A 23,020-nucleotide genomic window follows, 5' to 3' on the forward strand; every position below is an offset into this window, starting at 1 on the left:
TTTGATCTCACTCAAACATGTTGTGGGTCTTATTAATTCAACTCAGTTCCATTCATTTCAATTCAGCTCCTTCACTGTACAAGAAACTGAACATATGATACTTTTTGTGCCACATTTGATCACATCTGACTAAATGCACATTTTACACACCCATTCATAGTTATATAACCTAAGTGACAAAGTCCTAGAGGCAGAAAATGGCACACCATGTAACTGTTTCCCACCTTATCTGTACAGAGTGTATAGTTAAAACCACAACCTCCTTTCGAAACTCCCCCAATGAACGCTGGAATCCTCACTTCCTCCCAACAAGTGACAACTTCCTGTAGAGGTTAACGTGGCTCGGTGACCTGCAGGAAATCCTGCCATTGTGAAAGTGGTTTTGACAGCCTCCATTGCACTCGTTTGCACACTGTTGTGTCTGCACACATTGTGAAACAGCCATACTGGTTGAGATTCCCACCGGCTGTAAGTTTTTTTTACTTACGCAATCGAAATGTTATGTTCGCCAACCTGTGGTCATCAATAAGAAATTAGCGTTGTGTAGAGTAGAGTGTAGAGCTTTTCCACATAAATGCTACTTTTCTGGTGTCTATTTTCCTATATTCCATAACTCTACACAGCAGACTTTGCCACCAGCAGCACCACTACACCAGCATTAGCTCTTAGACATTTCTAAAAACTATAATTGCTTCCAGAGAGCATCAGAGACATCCAGGTGTTTGGAGACCTCTCCTGTGCTCCGCTCCGGCTGTGCTGGGACTGACTGAGGGGCTCTCTGGGTTAATACCTGCCAAACATTTACCTGCCTCAGTGTTCCTGACTCTCCAGAAACACACAGACTCACAAAAAGAGAGGGATACAGGGTGTGTATATGAGGGACTGAAAAGGGAGGGAACGAGAGGGGGCTTGTGTCTGTGTGTGTGTGTGTGTGTGTATGTGTGTACATGTTTGTGTGTTTGTGAGAGCTGGTTTGTGTGAGTGTGTATGTGCTTGCTCTGCATAGATCTGTGCGTGTGTGTGTGAGCTGGCGTGTGTGTGTGTTTATCAGCTCAGTGCAGATGGGTGGCAGAGTGGCTCTTGCAGCCAAATGATTCAGTATGCTAATGAGTTGTTATCTGTGGTGCTGCAGGAACAATATACTGTCTTTCTCACAGTGGGAATCCAGCCTGCTGGGAACAGATTACACTGCACACACCGCCAAGGTAGTTATTTATATTTTCACACAGAGTAGTAGAAAATACATAAATGCACACACACACACACACACACACACACACACACACACACACACACACACACACACACACACACACACAGATAGGCCGGTAAACAAACAAGCAAAATAACATTTTAACAGACACACACACGCCACTATCACCCCCAACAGCAGCATAAATAAGGAGGAAATTTGAGGTAAATTTATGTCCTTCACCAGTAGATGGAGATGTCATTCTAGGCTTTCCTCTTTAACAGGTTATGTTTCTGTGGAGTATTATATAATGTATATGATTAAAGTTATCTTTCAGTTCATGAAGACTGTTGTTTTCACCAAACAATAAAGCCTCTCAGACTGAGAGAAATGTATAGCTTAAAAGACCTAAACTCAGCTGGAAACTAAAATCCTTCCAGTCTTGTTGTGACTCATACAAAATGATGAAATCAGTTGCAAATGTGATTAAAGAAATGATTAAAAAGGTCATTCCCTGATGTTTATTATGTCGAAGTATTTCATGTTATTTCAATTGTTTATCTTGTGTGCACTTTAGACTGTATTTTTCCCGCAGGCAATTAGAAAAATGTATAAAAATGAATGCCAACAACTCTAATGTATATTGTATTGGTAAATGAAATTTATTGCAATTTAATTATCAATGTGTGAGATAGATGTACAACTAATTTGATATATAATATTAAATTTTAAGCATTTCAATATACATATATTGAATTTCTAACTTAAGAGGATAAAGCCATGACTCACCACAGAGTTGAGCATCTTTGTGTTGAAAAATCAACCTAATACACACTGAATCTGTAAATAAAACCTATAGAAGTGACCCAAGATATGAAGCCAAATTACTGCATAAAATCTGCTCAAAAACATGAGAATAATAACAATAATGATCTGAAAGAATATCTCTTTTATAAGGTTTAAGCACTTTAGATAAGACTTTCAAGTCTTATCTTACATGTAAGAAGATTTTCAGTGATTTAATATTTCTTTTCCAATTACTGAAGATGAAGTTAGACAAAGGCTTTTGTGTTTTTCAGTGAGAAACTGTCCCTGATCCCCTGATGTAATCATTCTAACACGACCCACTGAAACATCTCTTAAAGCTGGAGAATGCAAAAATACACCACAACATAAAAATGTCTGAGTAGCCTCTCACAGAAATAAAATACAAAATGCACTTGATCTTCTCGGTGGATGCTGTTGTATATTAGAAAATGAGTTATCATTTGTAATCTGGAGAGAGGTCTTGACTGTTTAGAGTCTAATGAGATATAGCATTTGTAAAAGTCAGTGCTATTTTCCATTGTACAGCGAGGGTAGACCAGAGTATAATTTAATTGTGCATTCATCTCTCTCTGCTGCAGAGGGTTATCATTCCCGTTTAGTGCTAAGGCAGCTAATCTGTTGTCATGGGTATGTAATGTCAATGAGGCATTATTTTTACTTGTATCAGCTTCTGGGTGATGTTTTTCTTTTTTTTAAAAAAAAAAAACAACCCGTATCTGCCTTCTCTGCTCCTGTGGGTCTGAATCACCTTCACTGCTGCCTTCAGTCTGTGCTGATAATTAGCAGAAACAACAAGGATTTCACTCATGTTCTTGCCACTGTCTCTGTAATGTGCTACCTTACAGGCCTCGTGAATCAACATAATGAATGAAATTCAGGAATTTCAGCAGAAACAGAGCTGTGGTAGATTGCAAGTGGGAGTGAAAAATGGAGTATGAAAGGCCACAGGAATTCTTCTTACCACTTTTTGTGTGAACGGTATTTGCTTTATTGGCCTAAGTATTTATGTCTTGTTGTTTTGCAGTCAATAAAGTCTTCATTTGTTTTTTCCCCTTGTTTTTGTTAATTGAAACTGATTTCTTTTGTAAAATTCTAATTTGTTGCTTCGTACTGATCTCTGCTTTCAACAATACCCGTCCATGCCTCTTCACAAAACTTGGGCACCTTACACCCTCTAGTGGGAACCAAATGCAATCATGGATTATTTACTTCCATTGTTTCCAAATGTGCATTGGCCCCAGTGACATGGAGTTTATCTATTCTAATTGCAACAGCTAATGGCTTGTAAATTAGCTTCTAGTTGTGGTTCTAAATAAATAAAACTCAAGGGTCATCCATTTCAAGCATAGTCATTTTTAATGCATTGTTACAAAGAAATGAAATGTTGCATACAGCAGTATAATCAAGCCTCATCCATCTCTGGTTTGATTAGCACAACAGCAGCGAGCAGAAACTGAAGCAGGAGGATTTAGCTGAATCACATGAATCTGACAGAGCAGTGCAATAGGCTGAAGGTTATGCAGCGTCTACAAGAAGTTAACATCAGGGCTCATTTCAAGGTCAAAGGTTGCAGTCACAGGTTTTCAATAGCAGTAGGTTTGTTCTTTGGGTCAGGGTAAACCAGGAAGCCAGAGAAAGTGCTGTCATCCTCACTGCTTGAGTAAACTCCATTCCAGTCTCTTAGTGTCTCCAGCCACACCTGGTCGCCCTCATTCAGCTGCAGCAGTGCGAGGTTGGACGCCTGATCGATATCCTGTCCGTACAGAGAATCCCGGGTGCGCAGCTTCCGTATACCATTAACCACTAGGGCAGCACGCACAGGCCGGTTTCGCACAGTGATGTGGTAACTGAATAAGTAGACCCCCGGGTAGGTGACGTTGAATTTACTGAGTGTTGGGTCCCAGTGCCCCTCCCCATTGTATAACACCTTATCAAACTTCACAGGCAGGCCTGGTGGGGGGAAGGACCTGCTGGGGAACAAGCCCACACTGAAGGCAGAGCGAACTGGCTCCACGCTCTCACCTGGTGAGCCTTTAGGGCCCCGAGGCCCACGCCCACCTTTAGCTCCCCTCTCCCCCCTCTGCCCTGCCATGCCCCTCCCGCCTGGAGGTCCAGGGGGCCCTCTAGTACCAGTATCCCCCTTCCCTCCCAGGGGCCCTGGCTCCCCTCTCTCTCCCTTTGCACCATCGGTTCCATTCACTCCTGGGGGGCCTATAGGACCAAGGGGCCCACGCTCGCCCACTTCGCCTTTTTCGCCAGGTAAACACTCTCCTGTAAGTCCCTGTTCACCTTTCTGACCCTTTGTCCCAGGTACCCCAGGGGGACCCATAGGCCCCTCTCGCCCAGTGTTGCCCTTAGTTCCATTAAGGCCAGGCTCTCCTCTTTCTCCGGGGTCCCCTTTCAGACCACTGAAGCCTCGTTCACCTTTATCTCCTTTGGGGCCCGGATCACCTATAGTATGTAGTGAGGTTATGTTCACACAGGAAGACATGTTTCAGTTAGAATGCTCTCATTTTCAAATTGTATATTTTCATGATTTCAGTAATTCAGCATTATCAGCAATGATCGCACTTGTATACAATTTTGTCTGAAGTTCTCATATAAAACTACAAACCTCTATCTCCTGGTTTTCCTGCCATCCCAGGGGCACCAGGAACACCCACCGGACCTTGATCACCTTTCTCACCTGTGGTAGTGTTGATAAATAGAGCGTAGAAAATGACATCCACAAAGCACTTATACAAAACAGCGTTTTGCAAAGAAGGAGTGAAGGACAGACAGATAGAAATGGAGAGACACTCAAAAACTCTCCTCCTGTTAAGCCCCGTTGTACCTATGTCGCCATTGAGTCCGTTGGCTCCAGGTAGTCCTGCTGGTCCTGGAGATCCTCTGGGTCCTGTCTCTCCCTTCTCTCCTGGTAACCCTGGAAAATAGAGAAGGGTATGAAAAAGGAGTGAAAGTTAAAAGATCCAAAAGGTTTACTTTCCTGAAAACGGTAATACCCCTCACCTAGAGGGCCCTTCTCTCCTGGTGGTCCCGGTGGCCCAATTTCTCCCATGGGCCCTACAGGACCTCTCTCTGGCGGACAGCACTCACAGAAGTTGAAGAAGCATTCATTGTAGTCAAGGGTATAGTTTCCATGGGTGTTCCCAGGGGGTGCTATGGCATCAGTGTGGAACTCAGTGGGGTAAGTGTCGCTGGGGTAGGTGGTGCTGTCTGTAGGGGACAGGGTGTAAGCGTCCATCATGACCTCGGTTGTCTCGTCTGTGTGCAGGCTGTTGGAAGGGGTGGTGGTGGTGGTCCGTCCGAATCCTCCACCCCCACCGCCGCCGCTGCTCCCAGCTCGAGGCGGCTTCTTGGTACTCTGAGGTTTGGGCCAGCGTGTAGTTCTGGCGCCGGAGGTCAGCACAGCCACCAGTACCACAAGGAGAGCGGTCAGGAAGATTAGGCGAATGGATGGCATACTGAGGCCTTTGATGCAATAATCTGTAAGGGAGAAGAGTGGACGTTTGGAGAATACAGACAAAACAGATGCAGCACTTTGGAAAAGATCTATTCTAATGAAATGCAGCGTATAATAAAGCAATAAATGTATCTTACCTGATGTAGATGGTGCTGACTGTTCATTCCATCCCCTTCAAGTACCAATCGAAGTCGGCTGCCTCCGTCCTTATATTGCCGTGGTAGCGCAACTTCTGCACCTTTAAGCCAACAAGAGAACAAGGGACGGAAAACACCAGAGGTTATTAGGAGGTAGGTGGGCTGGCAGAGACAGATTACATGACTCCTGAGGGATAGGAAATAAAGCAGGTTGTATAGAAGGCAAGACTTTGTGATATGGGATATGATTTCAGGGCCCGAGTGCGCACACTGCTAAAGTGTAGTTCACACACATGCTTGCTTTGTACACAAACAGCAGAAATATAAGGTTACACACAAAGATACACATTTGCAGAACATGTGTACATACACGTACAGTGTATACACACAAGCTCGCACATTGTTGGTAATGAATAACATCTCATATGAGAGTTACCGAGTGCAACACCTTGTAGTGACCACACCGTTTGGCAGTACCTCAAAGCAGAAAATGGATCACCACCACCCAGTGGGAGAAGGATCAATGTCCCAAAAACAGACGCCGTGGCAGCATTGATCTGACCGTTCACCTCCTTGATCAAACCAACCCGAAGAGCCCAGTACACCCAGTACACCTCACGGAAACCTGGCCCCACTGAACCAAGCTTTCTCAGAACGTGTTGGATGTAGTTTCAGCCTCTGACATTAACTTTGAATAATTCCTTGTCGGGTGCGCACAGAATCTGACGAGGAGCCATGTGATACTGTATGTGGCAAAATAGTGGGTGAACAACTCAAATTAGCACAAGGCCAACACAGCAAAAAGGCAGAGAAAGCTGCTTTGGACATCTTTTGTTGTCTTAGCTGAGGATATATCCAGAGTGTATCCTGGCAAATAAAGGGAATAGGCTGGTTTTATTACACACGTTTTGAAATATTCTGTACTGTAAACAATGACAGCTCACAAGAATAAAATGAAAACGTCCATGAAAAGCATCGTCCTCAAGCTTTTCATTGTTAAAATAGATTGCAGTTATTGAAATCATTAACTGGAAAATTTCTACTGACAGTTCGAGGGTACAATAACTTGGTGATCCATCCATTCACTTTTCAAAACAAACATACAAAAAAAAAAACATTGTCCACTATACTATCTACACTGAATTGTGAACGTATCATGTACCATGTACCACAGCGCCATTTGATTCATTATCCAAGCCGTGACGCTCACTGCTGTGAGGTGTATGAAGAATACTTGTGTTTTCACTCATCAAACATTACTATCTGACATTTCTCAACCACAATGAGCTGAAAACCAAACTGACTTCTTCTTCTAAGTTCTACATAATCACATTTTTTTTCACATGTGACTGTTTTAAATGGTGTAATGTGTGGCCGTTGGCCTTGTTGTGATGCTGTGAATGTGAAGTCTGTTCTCAGGTCTCTCTTGATCTCAGTGACATCTCCTTTATGAATAAGTTAACACTTTAACTGACTGTCAGAGATTTATGGCTCCTGGGAGCCACCAGGGGACGCTGTTTTGTTAATGCTGTAACCAACATGTGAACAAAGGCCTTGTCTCACAACTACTGGGCAGCAGTAGCCTACATTATAATATGTTGTTAGATATTATTGAATGATTTGCTTCCAAATCAGTTTCATGTGCATTAGATTTACTTTATCTGTGTGTGTCTACATGTATAGATCCTACTCTATTCTGTTTTGATTTATACTCTATATTGATTCATGTGTAGTTGTTCATAAAAAAGTCAGCATGCCATAAAATGGATGGCAGATAACATGGAGTTGATGTGTATCTGGATTAGATATATATTAGACTATAATATGTCATATCATACTAGATGACATCATTATTTGATTCCGCAGCCGCCCTGACCGGTTCCAATGTTTTCCTTGAACAAGATAAGAGTTTGCAGCTGCGCATTCCTGTCAGCACTGTCTACATCTGAAGAACGAGCCGGAGTCAATTCACTTTTATTACAATCCACTTCCTCTGCGGACTTTCAAATTAAAGCCCTCGCTCAAAAGCATCCATTGTGCAGAGGCCTACAGTTCCCCGCTAATGTTTCGCTTTATTGAGACAACCACACCTGCCTTCCGATCTTATTCCCAGTTCCCTTTGCTGGTTTGACACAGCTCAAGTATGGAGGGGTGTGTGTGTGAAAAATGTTGTGCTGATGCAGAGACTGAATAGACACATATCGGAGAGAAGAAACGGGGTCAGCGACAGGAAAAGAGGACACCCTCAAGACACACCGTCGACTCTCGCTCTCCTCCGGTGACTCCCGAGCCTCTCCCTCCCATGTCGGGCTAACCCAAAAGATCCGTCATCCAACAATGGGTTGTGGGAGATCGGCTCAGCTCGGAGAATCCGCCTGCAGCTGAGTAGAGAGCCGAGGAAAGGACCGAGACATCGGACCGAGCCAATGAGGCTGGCCTGTCCGCTTTTGTCCCGCATCTCTCGGCCTGGTGTCTGGCAGCCAGCCGCTCACAGTGTGTAAATGCGGTCGAAGTAGAGAAGTCAGGCCTCCGAGGAGAACCTCAGATGTTGAAATTTAGTCTCTGGCAGACATCGCGGTAGTGAATCGATTTCTTCGCAGTTCCGCTGAGCGGATGGAGTGAATAGAGCAAAAAAGGAGAGAGAGACAGACTGCAGTTTGGTTGCGTGTGATGATAGGAGACACAATGACGCTCTTGTCTCTTCTGGGTCGGATCATGCGCTATTTTCTCCTCAGGCCTGAGACATTGTTTCTGCTCTGCATCAGTCTGGCGCTGTGGAGTTATTTCTTCCACACGGACGAGGTGAAAACCATCGTCAAGTCCAGCCGGGATGCCGTGAAGATGGTGAAGGGGAAAGTGGCGGAGATGATGCAGAATGACCGGCTGGGAGGCCTCAGCATCCTGGACGCAGAGTTCTCCAAAACCTGGGAGTTCAAGAACAACAACGTAGCCGTGTACTCCATCCAAGGGAGGCGAGATCACATGGAGGACCGCTTCGAGGTGCTCACCGACATCACCAACAAGTCCCACCCGTCCATATTCGGGATATTTGACGGTCACGGTGGAGAGGTAGGCTTTTCTCATAATGCGTGAGTGTGTGTGTGTGTGTGTGTGTGTGTGTGTGTGTGTGTGTGTGGACTCGTCCACCCAGACCCAAAGACCTACTGCTGCAGCACATGCTGTAGCATCGTCAGAGCAGCAGAGGCACAGGGAGATGATGTGACATCATATAAGATATACTAGGGAAGGAAGTTCAGCTGATATTATAAGACATTGAGAGCATCAATAGCACATGTGGTGTTTAGCACCATAGAGATGAGGTCCTATGGGAACACAAATATTTGCACTGGGTCACAGACACACACCACTCAAGTTACTCACTTCATGCTCACCCCATTTTCAAACAGAAGAACCCCCCCCTGCCCTCTCTACCATTGTTGTGTTTTGTGTGAACACCTCCTCCATCCTGCTGCCAATCAGGGAGTCAACTTGTGATTTATCACAAAGAGCTTGTGTTTGTGTGTGTGTGTGTGTGTGTGTGTGTGAGCTTTGTCTATCTTTCCTCCACTCCCTGTGTCGTCAAGGGTCAGTGGTTTCTCATGGCTGTCCTCAGACCACGTGTCCTGGACGCCATCTGTCACAGCAGAGGTTCCCCCAGAGGTTCCAGTCCATGAGGCATCTCACTGAAAGTTTCTGATTTAGAGCCCCGTTTTCCCGTTTCACATGATTTCCTGCACGGTAACAGATATTTGGATTGCAAGCAATTCTACGGTCACTCAAACAAGAGCCACCAGAGCGTGAGAAACATAAAGAAAGGTGATATCGTTTCCCTCAACTGCACATAGTGTAAATTCAAATTCCCAGAGCCCGAGATGACATCCTCAAGCAGCTTAATTTGTCTGAGCAGCAATCTAAAACACAGACATTCAGTTTAGTATCATTTATGGTTAAGAAAAACAGCAGTTATTCACACTTGAGAAGCTGGAAGCAGGGAAAAATGACTTCTCCTCCATCCATTAGCATTCTTAGGTTTTCATTGACCACAGAAGATGTATTAGTCTTAAGTAAAGAAAGTGCTGATTAACTACAATAAGGTGTTTTCTAATTTGAATCCAGTTCTAGGTCTAGTTTGAATGATTATTATAGCACACATCCTTCAACATATTTTAGTCCAAGAATAAGTCTCATGTTTTGTTAAAAAGGTCCTTTCAAGCTCAGTGGACAGTAAAGTGTATATATAACTAAAAGATTAATGGCAGGGTTTCGCAGACTTATAAAGTTCCAACATCAACAACTCTGATGGTTATGTAAGAAACTAAATCAGTTTGTGTCCAGTGCTGCCGTCACCACTGGGAGCTTTGTCTGTCGAATAAAATGTTCTCTGCCAATGTCACACCAGAACATTCATCCATGTGTCGGACATGCTGCACATCTACATTTTGAATTATTTGACTGCAGAATAAATATGAAGCGAAGGGAACTGCCGGTTCTCTCTTTAATAAGATTTGTTGCATCAGTTGCCGTTGGGTTGTGTTCAATCATGGAGGGAGAGAGAGATGACAAACAGAGTAGATGGTGTTTACCCATCTACATCGCTCTGTCTATTCCTGTCCCCCAAACAAATATTTATCCTTCCTGTCAGTCCTGACCGCTCACTCCTTCTCCGTGATTTTCACTTTCTCACTCCTGCTTTTCACCCTTTCCTCCATTTTGAGGTCAAATTTGTATTTCTGTAATTGTGTCTTCATATGTGTTTGTGTGTTTGTCCTCTCCTTATATTTTTTCACTTTCGCTTCATTGCCATCCTTTCATTTCATATCATTTTTTTTTGTCAGTTTGGACTCGGGGAGAATGGGTCGCTCGAACACAGACCTCCGCTATGATAGACCCTATAATTACGTTACACAGATCTCATCCTGCGATATGGAAACACATCGGGTCCCATAATCACAGTTCCTGGTCCAAAAATAAGCACTAACAGTAAATGCAGAAAGTAAATCAACGGGAAATGAGTCTAATGTTTAGGGTCATTTGGGAAAGCTGTGTTTACCTTCTGGGACTCTTGAAAGCCCCAGAAGGTAAACACAGGAATGTGTGGACATCCTTGAGAATTTATTTGCAGTTTGGCACATCTTTAAGCACACACACCACCAGTATTAAATGAAGCAATGCTGCCAAACCAAATATGCGCGGATAGATCAGGCTGTCTCTGGCAGTGAATTGTGTTCTGGCTCTGAAAAATATGCAAAGAAATTTCTCAAACAAGTCTCTGTGCTTTTTATGTATTTTTATTGAGGCCCTGAGTTATGGCCCAGAATTATAAAAGTCAGCACAAGCTGCTGCTCCTCTTTTAACATGATTTACTGAGACTATTTGCTGTTGAAGCAGGAACTTTAACAGGCTTTCACACTACTTTGCTGTATAAAATGAAATTTATAGTTATACACTGACTCGACAGGCAAATAGGATTTAACAAAGCAGAAAGGTCAATACACAATACAGATTAATGAACTTTCAATACAGTTGGTCCAATATTTTACATTCAATCATTAAATCCGCAAACAGTGAAATATTTGAGTCATTTATGAAGGCTGTTACTGCTGCAGTCCTGGCATTTTCAGCTGTTAACGACAAATGGAAATTTACACTTGAAGCTCTTTCCCTAATCAACACTCCCTGAGTCCCACTCTCTCTCTCTCTCTCGCGCTCATTAAATAAATGAATGAGAACACTTGTCCAGTGAAAGGGAAAGAAAGGAGGAGGAGGAGGGCACCAAAAAGAGATGGTTTCACTCCAGAGATCATTAGCAATATCATAATCAGTCCAGTTTCATGTCCAGGTCTCGTTCCCTTATGTTTTAACTCCCAGTTCTACATAAATAATGATTAACATTATGAGTGAAATATATATATATATATATATTTTTTAAAGAAAAGTACAACTCTTCCACCCAATGCCCAGAGACACATGTTTACCATTTTTGGCTGTATTTTTAATGGGTATTAATCATATCCATGAAAAATTCTTATGCTGAAAGGTCAAACTTCAAATAAAACTCAAACTGAGGTCTCATATTTGTGCTGTAGAAGTCAGTACATTGGAAAGCGAAACAGTGATGCATGTAGATCGAATGGCCGATAGTGTCCTAACTTCCACAGGAACAGCGAATACGAAATATGTACTCTGTATCAACCGAGACATTAAGATGGTATGAAACATTTCCATTTCGATCTGATTCAGCAGCATTAGCATAATGGAAATCTTGGCAGAGAAAATGAGTGAAGAAGCAGATAAGTAAGGGCAGGAGGAGGAGGCCAAGTGGGCTGGAGAATGAGGAGGCTGTTCAATAATTCAGCGCAGAGCACCTGCTGTATGAAACGAAAAAAGGCACTCCTTTAAATTAAAGCTGTGTTGGACCATGTTACCTGGCAACCACGGGGGGGTTCACAATATATATTTCCATGCTGGTTACTTGTCAAACTGGGCAGAAATAATCTGAAAATGTAATGAAATGTGTGTATGATAAACTGCAGTCAGTTATATGAATACGAAGAGCGGGGTTTTCTCATCTTTGCTGTTGTTTAGTAGAAAATAAGAAATAACTTTGAGTTTTTAAGCTCTCAATATTTGGTGTGACCACCCCTTCATCAATTGTTCCAGGTACACTTGTACAGTTTTTGAAGGAACTTGACAGGAAGGTTGCTCCTTGGAGAACTAACCACAGATCTTCTGTGGATGTAGGCTGCCTCACATCCTTCTGTCTCTTCACGTGATCCCAGACAGACTGGATGATGTTGAGATCAGGGCTCTGTGGGGGCCACACCATCACTTCCAGGACTCCTTGTTCTTCTTTATGCTAAAGATGGTTCCTAATGACATAGGCTGTATGTTTGGGGTCGTTGTCCTGCTGCAGAATAGATTTGGGGCCAATCAGACGCCTCCCTGATGGTATTGCATGATGGATGAATATCTGCCTGTATTTCTCAGCAGTGTGGACGCCGTTAATTCTGATCAAATCCACAACTCCATTTGCAGAAATGCAGCCCCAAACTTGCAAGGAACCTCCACCATGCTTTCGTGTTGCCTGCAGACACTCATTACTGTACCCCTCTCCAGCCCCTCAGTGAACAAACTGCCCTCTGCTACAGCCAGATATTTAAAATTTTGACTCATCAGTCCAGAGCACCTGCTGCCATTTTTCTGCACCCCAGTTCCTCTGTATTCGTTGAGTCGCTCGGCCATGTTTCCACATCAGAGGCTTGGCTTTTTGGCCATAATTCTTCCATGAGGACCACTTCTGGCCAGACTTCTCCAGACAGTAGATGGATGTACCTAGGTCCCACTGGTTTCTGCTAGTTCTGAGCTGATGGCACTGCTGCACATTTTCAGATTTCAAAGGGAAGTAAACATAATGTGTCTTTCATCTGCTGCACTAATTTTCCTTGGCCAACCACTGCGGTGCAAGTGTACCAAGAAGAACTGATGCTGTTTTGAAGGCAAAGGGTGGTCACACCAAATACTGATTTGATTTAGATTTTTCTTCTGTTCACTCAAAAATATTTTTTATTGTTTATTTTACAGCATTTCTTCACACCTGCACAGTACTATATATGTACATACACATACTATATGCATCTTATAAGGACGAGATTGACAACCACGCTAGGAAGAGTTGCCTATTTACAAATCCAGACTGAGCCACATTGGCATGTGTTTTAAGTCGTGTTATTGGCCCACTGACAGCATTAACTTTCCTAAAGCTGTTTTAGTTTCCACTAACCCCTCAAGAAATCTTTTTAGTGTCTAGACGCTTCACTATGTCCACCAGCTAGTTGCCAACTGTGTCTGTCTGCTGTGTGGGTGTATCACAGCCTCTCAACCTGAAAACAGCTGATTGCTCCGGCCAAAACGATAAAGTCATGGCTCGGAAAACCAAAACAATGTGCTGAAAGGTGCTAAACTTTCTAAGCTGAAGGGAAGTGCATGACAACTTAGAATCTTGCAGTTTGATATATGAGTTAATCAAGCAGTCAGATCTGTTGCAGTTATTTTTGTCACTGAAATAGAGTGCAGCTTGATATTTCTGAACTTCTAAACAGGTTTGAGATTGACACAGAAACACCTGAGCATTCGCCTTCCGCCATCTAATCCTCGCTGTGTCTTCCCTTCCCCCCTAACCCTCCCTCCGTCTCCCAGGCTGCAGCTGACTACGTGAAGGCCCACCTGCCTGAAACCCTGAAGCAGCAGCTGCAGGCTTTTGAGAGAGAGAAGAGGGAGAGCGCTCTCTCTTACGCCAGCATCCTCGAGCAGCGCATCCTGACTGTGGATCGTGAGATGCTGGACAAGCTCTCCGCCAACCACGATGAAGCAGGTCAGAAGGGGGAGGAGAGTGGTGGGAAGTGAGTGTGTGTGTACGTGTGTGTGTAAGTTTGTGGGGGGTTGGGGAAGTTTATGTGCCAACAGAGAGAGTTTGAACATTTGTGGGAAAGCTGGATGAGCGTTTTGGGAAGTGAAAAGATGAACTGTATAGTGAAAACACGCCACGAAATTCCACCCACACAAATGCTGCACATTGACATTAGTGTAGTTGTTCATCTTTGCACCTGATTTGAAAGTCAGAGCTTAATCAGTTGGTGACGTTTGATACATTTCCCTTCATTTCTTTGGCTCGCTTTTATTTTTGATGTGTTCGACATACTGGCATTGTGTCCATTCATCATATTAAAGTGGCCTCCCAGCTGGTGCTTCCACCTTGACACCTTATCATTTGCAGTTTGCACCACTTATTTAATGTCTTTTTCTTCCACAAATCCATAGATCACATTTTAATGGTCAAACATTCCTACGTATATTTAGCCCTATTTTAAAGTTGATCAAAAATAAAAAAAATTGCAACATAGGGCTGTGTAACAGCAAAAAGAGAAGTTTAATGACAGGAAAAACTGTGTTGCATCACAGGCTACAAAAATGTTTTTTTTGTAGAAAACCTCAAGCTTCTGCTGCTGCCAGCTGTTAAATAAACACACAACCAGATTTGATTGAGGACATGTGTGGGCTGCCCCCTCTCATTTTTGTCTTTCTCTTTTGATCTCGCATGCAGGAACGACATGTCTGGTGGCGCTGCTGTCAGACAGAGAACTCACAGTGGCAAACGTTGGAGACTCCCGGGGAGTGCTGTGTGACAAAGATGGGAACGCTGTTGCGCTATCACATGACCACAAACCGTATCAGCTCAAAGAGCGCAAGAGGATCAAGAGGGCAGGTACATGATGGGGAAACGACCCTATAGTATCAAGCTTATACTGAATGCACCTGTACTACAAACCCCTGTGGTTGAATTTGGGGTCCTTGGCTGCCATCTGCTGGTTTATTTGGGAATAGCGTTGTGTTAAACAAAGCACGGGGTCAGTCTGAAATAGTGCCTAAGCTGTGTGATTAAAGGATTTTCTCAGGTGAGCTTCGTTTATCAAGTAGTAGAGGTATTTAAAACATCAGCTTTTCAAGCTCAGTTTAGTTTTCTGCTACACTTCACAGTAGGGCAAATCAAGCATTCTTGTTTGTACTCTCTTGAATTGATGTACAGCTCGTCCACAAATCATTTTCTGATTAAGAGATCAGCAGACTGTGCTTAAACATTTTCATTCCCATTTCTTCACATCCAGGAGGTTTCATCAGTTTTAATGGATCCTGGAGAGTCCAGGGGATCCTGGCTATGTCTCGCTCTCTCGGGGACTACCCACTGAAGAACCTCAACGTAGTCATCCCTGACCCTGACATCATGACATTTGATCTGGACAAACTGCAGCCAGAGTTCATGATCCTGGCGTCAGATGGCCTGTGGGACGCTTTCAGCAACGAGGAAGCTGTCCGGTTCGTCCGCGAGCGTCTGGACGAGCCTCACTTCGGCGCCAAGAGCATCGTCCTTCAGTCGTTCTACCGCGGCTGCCCCGACAACATCACTGTCATGGTGGTGAAGTTCAAAAGTGGAGCTGGGGGGAGTAGCAAGGCCGGGGAGTAGGTCAGGGCTCACATTGTGATTAATGTTTTCTATGATTTCCCCCGCCCCCCCTATCTTCTGGATGGAGCAGCAAATGTGATATCACAGGAGGAATGGCGGAAGTTGAAATTTGGACACTGAGAACTGTATTTTGGATAAGTGCACACACATACATACACACACATGCAAAAACGCATACAAATTAAGTTGTGTTTTGTTTGTAGGTTTCTAATTGAGATAAGGGCATTCGGACACATTACAGATCTCATAACCATCTGCCAATTGATGATGAATACATTAAAATACTGAACAGGGGAGATGCATGAACACAAGAGGGACACCAAACAGGGGATTATCTCTTAACCAGCACACATTAGACTGTGATTGATTTATTACTGTTTACTGTACATGCACGTGAATGGTACAGCCCCACTGGAGGCTTCCTCAGTGGAGGTTTCAACTAGTGCCTACCCAACAATTACTGTACAACTACAGGATGCTAATGAAAATGTGCGAAAACGCCACCGTGCTTGCTGCGTTTCGATGATGCTTTCAACTATTGTGTTCGTCTGTTACATTTCTGACCTGGAAAAGGTTGTCAACTTTAAAAAAAAAAAAAAAAGACTCCAGTGGATCCATACCTTTTATTTAACTTGAAGTGAAGCTACACATAGATCTAATTTTTGAGTATCAAATAATCACCCTCTGTAGGTTTGAGAGGTAGCTGTCAACCATTTGTAGCCTCCTCCAGTTCATGCTGGTCACAACGTAGTGCTAAAGTGCGCGGACACCACAGTGGAAGGAAAAAGTAGCTCCTTCTGCTGTTCTGTGAGCTGGATTTCATTTAAATTTTAGATGGCATACAGCTTAGAAATCTTCAAATGAGATGGAAGGGAGGAAACGAATAAATTGTAAGATAGAATATGAAAGGCAGACGCATAAGTTATTCAAATACCGAAAGTCACATTTAAAAATAATGTGATTCCATTTTAAAATGTAATTATGTGTCATTGTTTGAAGACAGAATGAGGAAATAGAATTAGTAATAGGCACATTTAATGATCTATTTTAAAGTTGATCAGTTTATTAATTGCTTATGATTGAACACAGCTAAAGTATGTAATTATTTTGGTGGCACAAATTGATAAATGCATTATTCTACTTTTCTACTCCAAAGACAAATATATGACTAAATGCAGCGTCAGAAAGTAAATTACATTATGAAATTAAATTTTTTGTTTCTACGGATATTTCCAGTTAGTTTCTGCTGTAAAGAATCCTCACTATTGAAATCCCCAGCCACTATCATCCACACTGACCACAGACACTCGTGTCTTTGAAGGCTGAAACGGCAAAATGTTGCAGCCTCTTTTCTTTCAAGCGCACAGAGAGTTAATGATACTCAGAAGGTAGATTTATGGTGGAGTGTTACTTTAACAGACAACACACACACACACACACACACACACACACACACATATACACACATCTACACACATCTACACACACCATCCTGAAAAATGCTCTTTTCAGATGTTTATTTTTTTGGAATGGTAAATTCTGACATATCAGCCAATGTAAACACTGTATATCCTCAGTAACATAAGAGGGTTTTAATGTATGTAGAGCCTGATTTACTTCCTGACCATCACCTCGTGGTAATTAAATTTTTTGGAGCTAACATTAGCTGTTCCGTCTGAGTGGTTTTACACCACCTGTATCAGAGCATGTGCTTTGGCTTATCCATGTTCATGAACAAATTACATACAGTGTGTGTCCATGGACGCCGGTGGCTGCCTTGGACTTGGAAGCCCATGAAACGGCTGCCATGAGAAACTAAAAGATGACACAACATGAACTGTACAGCAGCAGCCAGAATGCTAGTAGCTAGTCATATGATATGCTCATGAAGCAATAGAAGTATCTGAGAAGAGTTTCAGTAAACCATACTTGATCTACTACTGGTTTATGTTCGACTACTTTTCACCACTGTGTTTCATGATTTTTTTTTTTGTATGAGTTGAGAGAAGCCTTTTTTATTTAACAGTTTACCTAATGCCTTATTTATTGACTTTCTAGAAGTGTCTGGCACATCTGCCAAATCGGTATACTGTATATTCATTTCTGTTGCCCTTCTGCACATGAGCAGAAGTTTACAAAAAATTAGACACCCATCACTTTAATTTGAGAGGAAGTCCGTGAGTCACACATGTTGAGCTAATGCTCGCTGTAAAAAAAAAAAAAAAAAAAAAAAAAAAAAGTGTAAAACAATTCTGTATGTAAACTATCAGTATTAAACAAACTCTTTCATCTTAAATGTATCTGTAGTCAGTCTTTATTACCTCAAAGGCCTGACTTTGCATTGTGGTCTACATGAAGTGTGCAGCATGCTTACCACATCAATTTAATCACTACTAAACAGGCAGATTCTTTATTTTTAAGGGTCCTCTCTAAATTTTAGTAGTAAGCGTAGGGTATTTTTGTTCTCACTTTATGATTTTAGATTTTTATTTTCCATCACATAGTCATATTACTTTTATTTGTTCGTAAAACACCTGAAGAGCCTCCTGAGGCAATTGAGCTTTAAGTGCCTTGCTCAAAGGGCCAATAAATAAATACAAGCACTGTAAAAGAGTTAAGCAATGACTATTTGTAAATCATATAGCGGTTAGAAATCCCAAAGAAAACTTGTTGAGCTCACACAGGCTGGTCTCTTTCACAGGGCGTCAACACTTTGACACAGTAGACAGGGTCTCATGTCCCCTGTGAGACCAAAAGTGGAACATAAGTTAACTGAGTAAGGTTCTTACTCCTATTTTAACATAAACCCATCCCAGTAGCTTCACTGCCAAAACCTCACCAAGCTGCAGCAGTCTTATATGGTCAAGCACCTGTTTTTTTTATTGTTACCATGAGTATGAAGGCCCAGTATGACTGTGAACATTACACAGTGAGGAGCAGCACTGTTTGACCAAGTGGGGATGAGAACCGTTTGGAATGAAGGAACAGCAGGCCCTGTGGCTCTTGTTTTGACGCAGAAGGCTGCCTTGTGCGTCAGTATCAGACACCAAAGGGGTGACAAAGCGTCGGTATTTGACGCCGTGGATTGGGGGGAAATACGTGACGTCTTTTGAGTGTTTCTGGGATGCCTTTATCGGATCACAAATAAGTTGCCATGCCATAACTCTGAGCTGTGGCACTGAAGGCAACTCGACCCCGCTGCAGCCTTCAGGAGGGGCGCAGACAGCTCGGAAATGCTTGATGAGCAGGGTCAGTGACGGCCAGTACCAGGTGCAGAGACTCAGAATAACTCTGACTTGGACTCATCGAAATACCAAGACCCGTGTTGCCACAGTCAGACGTCTAATAGCCTTAAAGACAAGTGTGTGACGCCACAGCTTTACGGGAAGCCTTTTGCCCTGTTTTTATATGGATTTGGCTCTTTATAAGTGAGACAAGAGCAAACGGGCGCAAGAAACTCGCCAGATATTCAGAAGTAAGCAATCGTCTTAATTCCATTGGAAGAGCAGTCTGAATTTAAGTTACAACATGGGACAGCAAGGCTCCAAGTCCTCCATAGAGGCTCGGGTGATTTTCCAGCGCGTTGGCGCAGTGGACATGTGTCAGAAAACGGACACATGCTCTACTCCAGCCTCCGTTGTCCGCATCCAGAAGAAGGTGGCCAGTCAGGCCTGTGTCCACTCTTCCCCTCGGGCACTGGAGAAGTCATCATCCCACTCTTGGCCCAAAAGCCGCTGTGATGACGGAGGGCTGGTGTATGTGATGGATAATCCAACCGGAGGCGTTTGGGTAAAGCCGGAAGAGAAATGGACCAGGTCTTGATCCGAAAGTAAAATCTTCAGGGGAAATGCCGACGAATTATTCGAAGGAATAAAGTCAAGACCCCCTTGACTGGATGCATTCGGCGTCTTCCGGGCTGCAGGATGCCGTGGATCTGGGTGCTGAAATGCGCCTCACGGTGCGCATCCACACTGCAGTTTATGGAGTCAAGGTGGATTTAAATCGTCTCGACGACATTGAGGGTTTGGCTGGACTGGTTCCTAATTTATTGATTGAGCCTATATGATACGTTCATATATTTACTGTTAGACTGCATGACCTGAAGATGAATAGTGGAGGCGAAGAGGGCCACGCGTCATGCGCATTGTTGTGATGTGTCTTCTTTGGAAACATAATGTTTTGTTTCCCACCCATTGTGAATTAATTTATGTGTGTTAGTATGAAGTCATTCTGAGTGACTCTTTTTGAAAGGTTCAGAATAATGTGGATTATATTAAATGAAAGGAGGGAGCTCGGGTTAAGTCAGCATCAAGCACTATGATACCTAAATGAACTGATCTGGTTTGTAATCAATGTGTCTAGATGAAAACTGCATCCTTCCAAAGGCTGACCCACCTTAATTTATTTTTCCTTCCTTTCTATTTAACTTAATGTTTTTATAACTATTTTGATCACTGTATATGTGATAGCACAAAAAAATGAAATGTGTTTTTTTATTGATTGTAGTTTGAAAGTGATAGACTGAAGGTCAGTGTTGATCGAACAAGAAGTGAATGTTTAACCAGAATGTCTCTCAGTAACTGAAGAATGTAACAGCAGCATGATGTCCAACAGGTTTAAGGCTCCTTTTGTTTTTGGGACACTCTGGAGGAGGGCTGAAGAAAGTGGTGATGAATCTGGGATATACAACATCCACTTGTCATTTCTGTCAAGAGGAAGATTGAAGGCACAGCTGGACTGTGTGGACTGTTTAAAATGTTGGAACGAATAATCTAAAGACTTACAACCACATTAATTGAATTATTTTACCAAATAGAGGAGGCGGCGTCTGGTTCAGTAAGAAACTGCATTTCTTTCTTTGGCAGGTGAAGTCTGGATATTGATTGATTGATTGATTGATTGATTGTAACTGAGGCAACTGTTGTTTAATGAGAATGATCAATAAATGAATTTGTGATTCAAGTGCAAATGATTGTATCCAAGGCACCATGGTCTTACATAATAAAACAAATGCCTCCTTTTACTTTTGAATTCATGCTTTTGCTTTTTTTTTACTTAGAAATGACTCCTGTAAATAATCCTGTCATGTGCTTTTGAAACAGTGACTCACATCATGACTTAAGTTACAAAATATCTTTAAGGAAAATAACTTTTTTTAACCCATGCATACCAATATTACCACACTGACGTTGCATAAAATGTGGATGGACAATCTTGGTGCTGCAGCGGCAGTAACTTTGCATGACTATTTATACAGCACATATAAACAAGGGCCATCCTGTGGTTGGTACAAACTTTGCTCCCTGGCGTGGCGCCTTATCGGCGAGCTGTGAGCTGCACTCAGCATGGAGCGAATGGCTTATCTATTAAACTCCGGGCAACGCACTAAGCAAACACTGCGTCAAAGGAGAGCTGCAGGTGGAGGATGTGCCTGTGCCACTCGAGTTGACACGTCGCCATGGGACTGCGAGGATCTAAACAACCAGAAGCCCAGGTTCTCCTTCTGGGCCTGGACAACGCTGGCAAGTCGACTCTCCTCTACAAGCTGAAGCGCAACGAGTGTGTGAGCACAGTGCCCACCATCGGCTTCAACGTGGAAATGCTCGAGGCGAGAAAGAACAGGAAGAGCATCGCCTTGACCGTGTGGGACGTCGGTGGTCAGGAAAAGCTGCGCGAGCACTGGAGGAGTTTCCACCAGGACGCAGCAGCTGTCGTGTTCGTCGTGGACAGCTCGGACAGGGAGCGTCTGGAGGAGGCGCGCCGGGAGCTGGAGAACACGCTGAGGAGCGAGGAGCTGCGCGGCAGTCCGCTGGTTCTGCTCGCCAACAAGCAGGACGTGAACGGCTCTCTGACCGCCACCGAGATCAAGGACGCGTTCAACCTGAGAAAGATTTGCTCGGGTCGGGACTGGTTCGTTCAGCCTTGTTCCGCATCCACGGGATTTGGAGTTGAAGAGGCCTTCAGACGAGTGGTCCACATGGTCAAACTCCCTTCAGACTCTGGGGCCATGAAAGACAATATCAAGGAAACAGTACACTACCTCAGAGCGACTCGCAGACATTAAGTTTTATTTATAAGAAATGTGTTAATATTTTCTAACCACTGAATCTTGTTCTAAAATCTAAACTCCTTTCTACCAGCAATAAATCATATTTAAAGACATCTTTTGGTTAAGTCTATAATTTCTTTCACATACAGAATCCCAGCTGGAGCTACAGAATCTTGCAAGCTGCTCAAGAGAGTGTGAATTTGATACCGTGATGACACTATTATGGACACCACAGGAAACACAAGATACCAGGAAGTCTATTACTTTGCAATAAAACCACATTATGTTACTCCAGAAATGATTTGACTCTGTGCAGCATATCTTCCTTCAATTATTAAGCAGAAGCGATTATCTCGCGCAGCCATTTACCTTCATGTCTTGGGTTCATAGAGGCACCTCACTGATACAGCATCAATATCAGCCAGATAAGTGAATAAGTGCATGTAGGGTTTGAAGATGTGGACTGCTGAGGTGATCCTCACTTGAGAAAAATCCCTTTGGCAGGCATTTATCCTCCATCCTGTACTTAATGAATATACAGTATACCGATTTGGCAGATGTGCCAGACACTTCTAAGTCAATAAATAAGGCATTAGGTAAACTGTTAAATAAAAAAGGCTTCTCTCAACTCATACAAAAAAAAAATCATGAAACACAGTGGTGAAAAGTATATCAATTAAATCATTACTTTTTAGAATAATCCTTCCCATCTAGTCATAGATGTTGATTTTTATTTTTTTTTTATAAGTCACAATCAATTAAGAGCAAAAAAGACAAAGCTATTGTCATGCACACCAGCCAAAGAGATTTTTAAGAGCTTGTATAGAAGAATATCTCGCACAAAGGCGCACAGTTAAAACTGCTGCTGGGTAAATACCGGAAAAAGTCCCGTGCGCTTTGTTTTTCTGAGATGTCCATTATACTGATAAAATACACAATCATATTTCGAAATCTGTGTAACTACATAGTGAAGCTCCAGTGTACCGATGTCCTCCTCATCTTGTCGCTTGTCCCACGCTGGACTCCGGCCGTCCTCTGCTCCCATCCCGCACTGTTTCCTCATAAGTCGGCAGGCGCTTGCATTGATCGTATGAAGGCAGCAGAACAGCCGGAGCCAGATCGACAAAGCTGTCCGGTGTGCAGCTCTCCATGAGCGGATCCTGTGATGTGGTGACAACGGGGCGTGCGTTGTTCGGCGGGGTGAGCTGCCTGGTTTTGGAACACAACACTCGCTGGACGAAGTATCCCACAGCAAAGAGAAGCAGCATAATAAGCACCCCAGAAAGTTTCCGGGTGACCATGGCGATGTTGTAATAAGTCTTGTCCACGAACT

General features: G+C 43.1%; 3 protein-coding genes across 3 annotated transcripts; 2 read left to right on the forward strand and 1 right to left on the reverse strand.

Annotated features, from left to right (window-relative positions):
- Positions 1–3,473: 3,473 nt before the first annotated feature.
- On the reverse strand, positions 3,474–5,483 carry otol1a (otolin 1a). The gene is made up of 4 exons (XM_070844383.1): positions 5,030–5,483; positions 4,854–4,943; positions 4,635–4,706; positions 3,474–4,471 (listed from the first exon to the last, which is right to left on the reverse strand). The coding sequence occupies exons 1-4, from the start codon at positions 5,481–5,483 to the stop codon at positions 3,594–3,596; spliced, it is 1,494 nt and encodes a 497-aa protein (XP_070700484.1). The 3' UTR covers positions 3,474–3,593.
- A 2,302-nt stretch (positions 5,484–7,785) lies between these two features.
- On the forward strand, positions 7,786–15,683 carry ppm1la (protein phosphatase, Mg2+/Mn2+ dependent, 1La). The gene is made up of 4 exons (XM_070845249.1): positions 7,786–8,689; positions 13,817–13,991; positions 14,721–14,882; positions 15,283–15,683. Exons 1-4 carry the CDS (start codon positions 8,291–8,293, stop codon positions 15,636–15,638), a joined length of 1,092 nt encoding a protein of 363 aa, XP_070701350.1. The 5' UTR covers positions 7,786–8,290; the 3' UTR covers positions 15,639–15,683.
- Positions 15,684–20,980: 5,297 nt separating this feature from the next.
- arl14 (ADP-ribosylation factor-like 14) lies at positions 20,981–21,794 on the forward strand. The gene has a single exon (XM_070845403.1). The coding sequence runs from the start codon at positions 21,097–21,099 to the stop codon at positions 21,700–21,702; it is 606 nt and encodes a 201-aa protein (XP_070701504.1). The 5' UTR covers positions 20,981–21,096; the 3' UTR covers positions 21,703–21,794.
- The last annotated feature ends 1,226 nt before the right edge of the window (positions 21,795–23,020 follow it).

The sequence above is a fragment of the Pempheris klunzingeri genome, chromosome 15 (assembly GCF_042242105.1).
Source record: "Pempheris klunzingeri isolate RE-2024b chromosome 15, fPemKlu1.hap1, whole genome shotgun sequence".
Lineage (NCBI taxonomy): Eukaryota > Metazoa > Chordata > Actinopteri > Acropomatiformes > Pempheridae > Pempheris > Pempheris klunzingeri.

Bases quoted from the DNA above. Each gene is read 5' to 3' on its own strand.
- otol1a (XM_070844383.1), bottom strand. From the start codon at position 5,483: ATGCCATCCATTCGCCTAATCTTCCTGACCGCTCTCCTTGTGGTACTG. The intron at 4,944-5,029 runs GTGAGGGGTATT...TCTATTTTCCAG, and splicing joins AGGAGAGAAGGGCCCTCTAG to GGTTACCAGGAGAGAAGGGA. The intron at 4,472-4,634 runs GTTTGTAGTTTT...TACATACTATAG, and splicing joins AGGAAAACCAGGAGATAGAG to GTGATCCGGGCCCCAAAGGA.
- arl14 (XM_070845403.1), top strand. From the start codon at position 21,097: ATGGGACTGCGAGGATCTAAACAACCAGAAGCCCAGGTTCTCCTTCTG.
- ppm1la (XM_070845249.1), top strand. From the start codon at position 8,291: ATGATAGGAGACACAATGACGCTCTTGTCTCTTCTGGGTCGGATCATG. The intron at 8,690-13,816 runs GTAGGCTTTTCT...TCCGTCTCCCAG, and splicing joins TTGACGGTCACGGTGGAGAG to GCTGCAGCTGACTACGTGAA. The intron at 13,992-14,720 runs GTCAGAAGGGGG...TCTCGCATGCAG, and splicing joins CGCCAACCACGATGAAGCAG to GAACGACATGTCTGGTGGCG.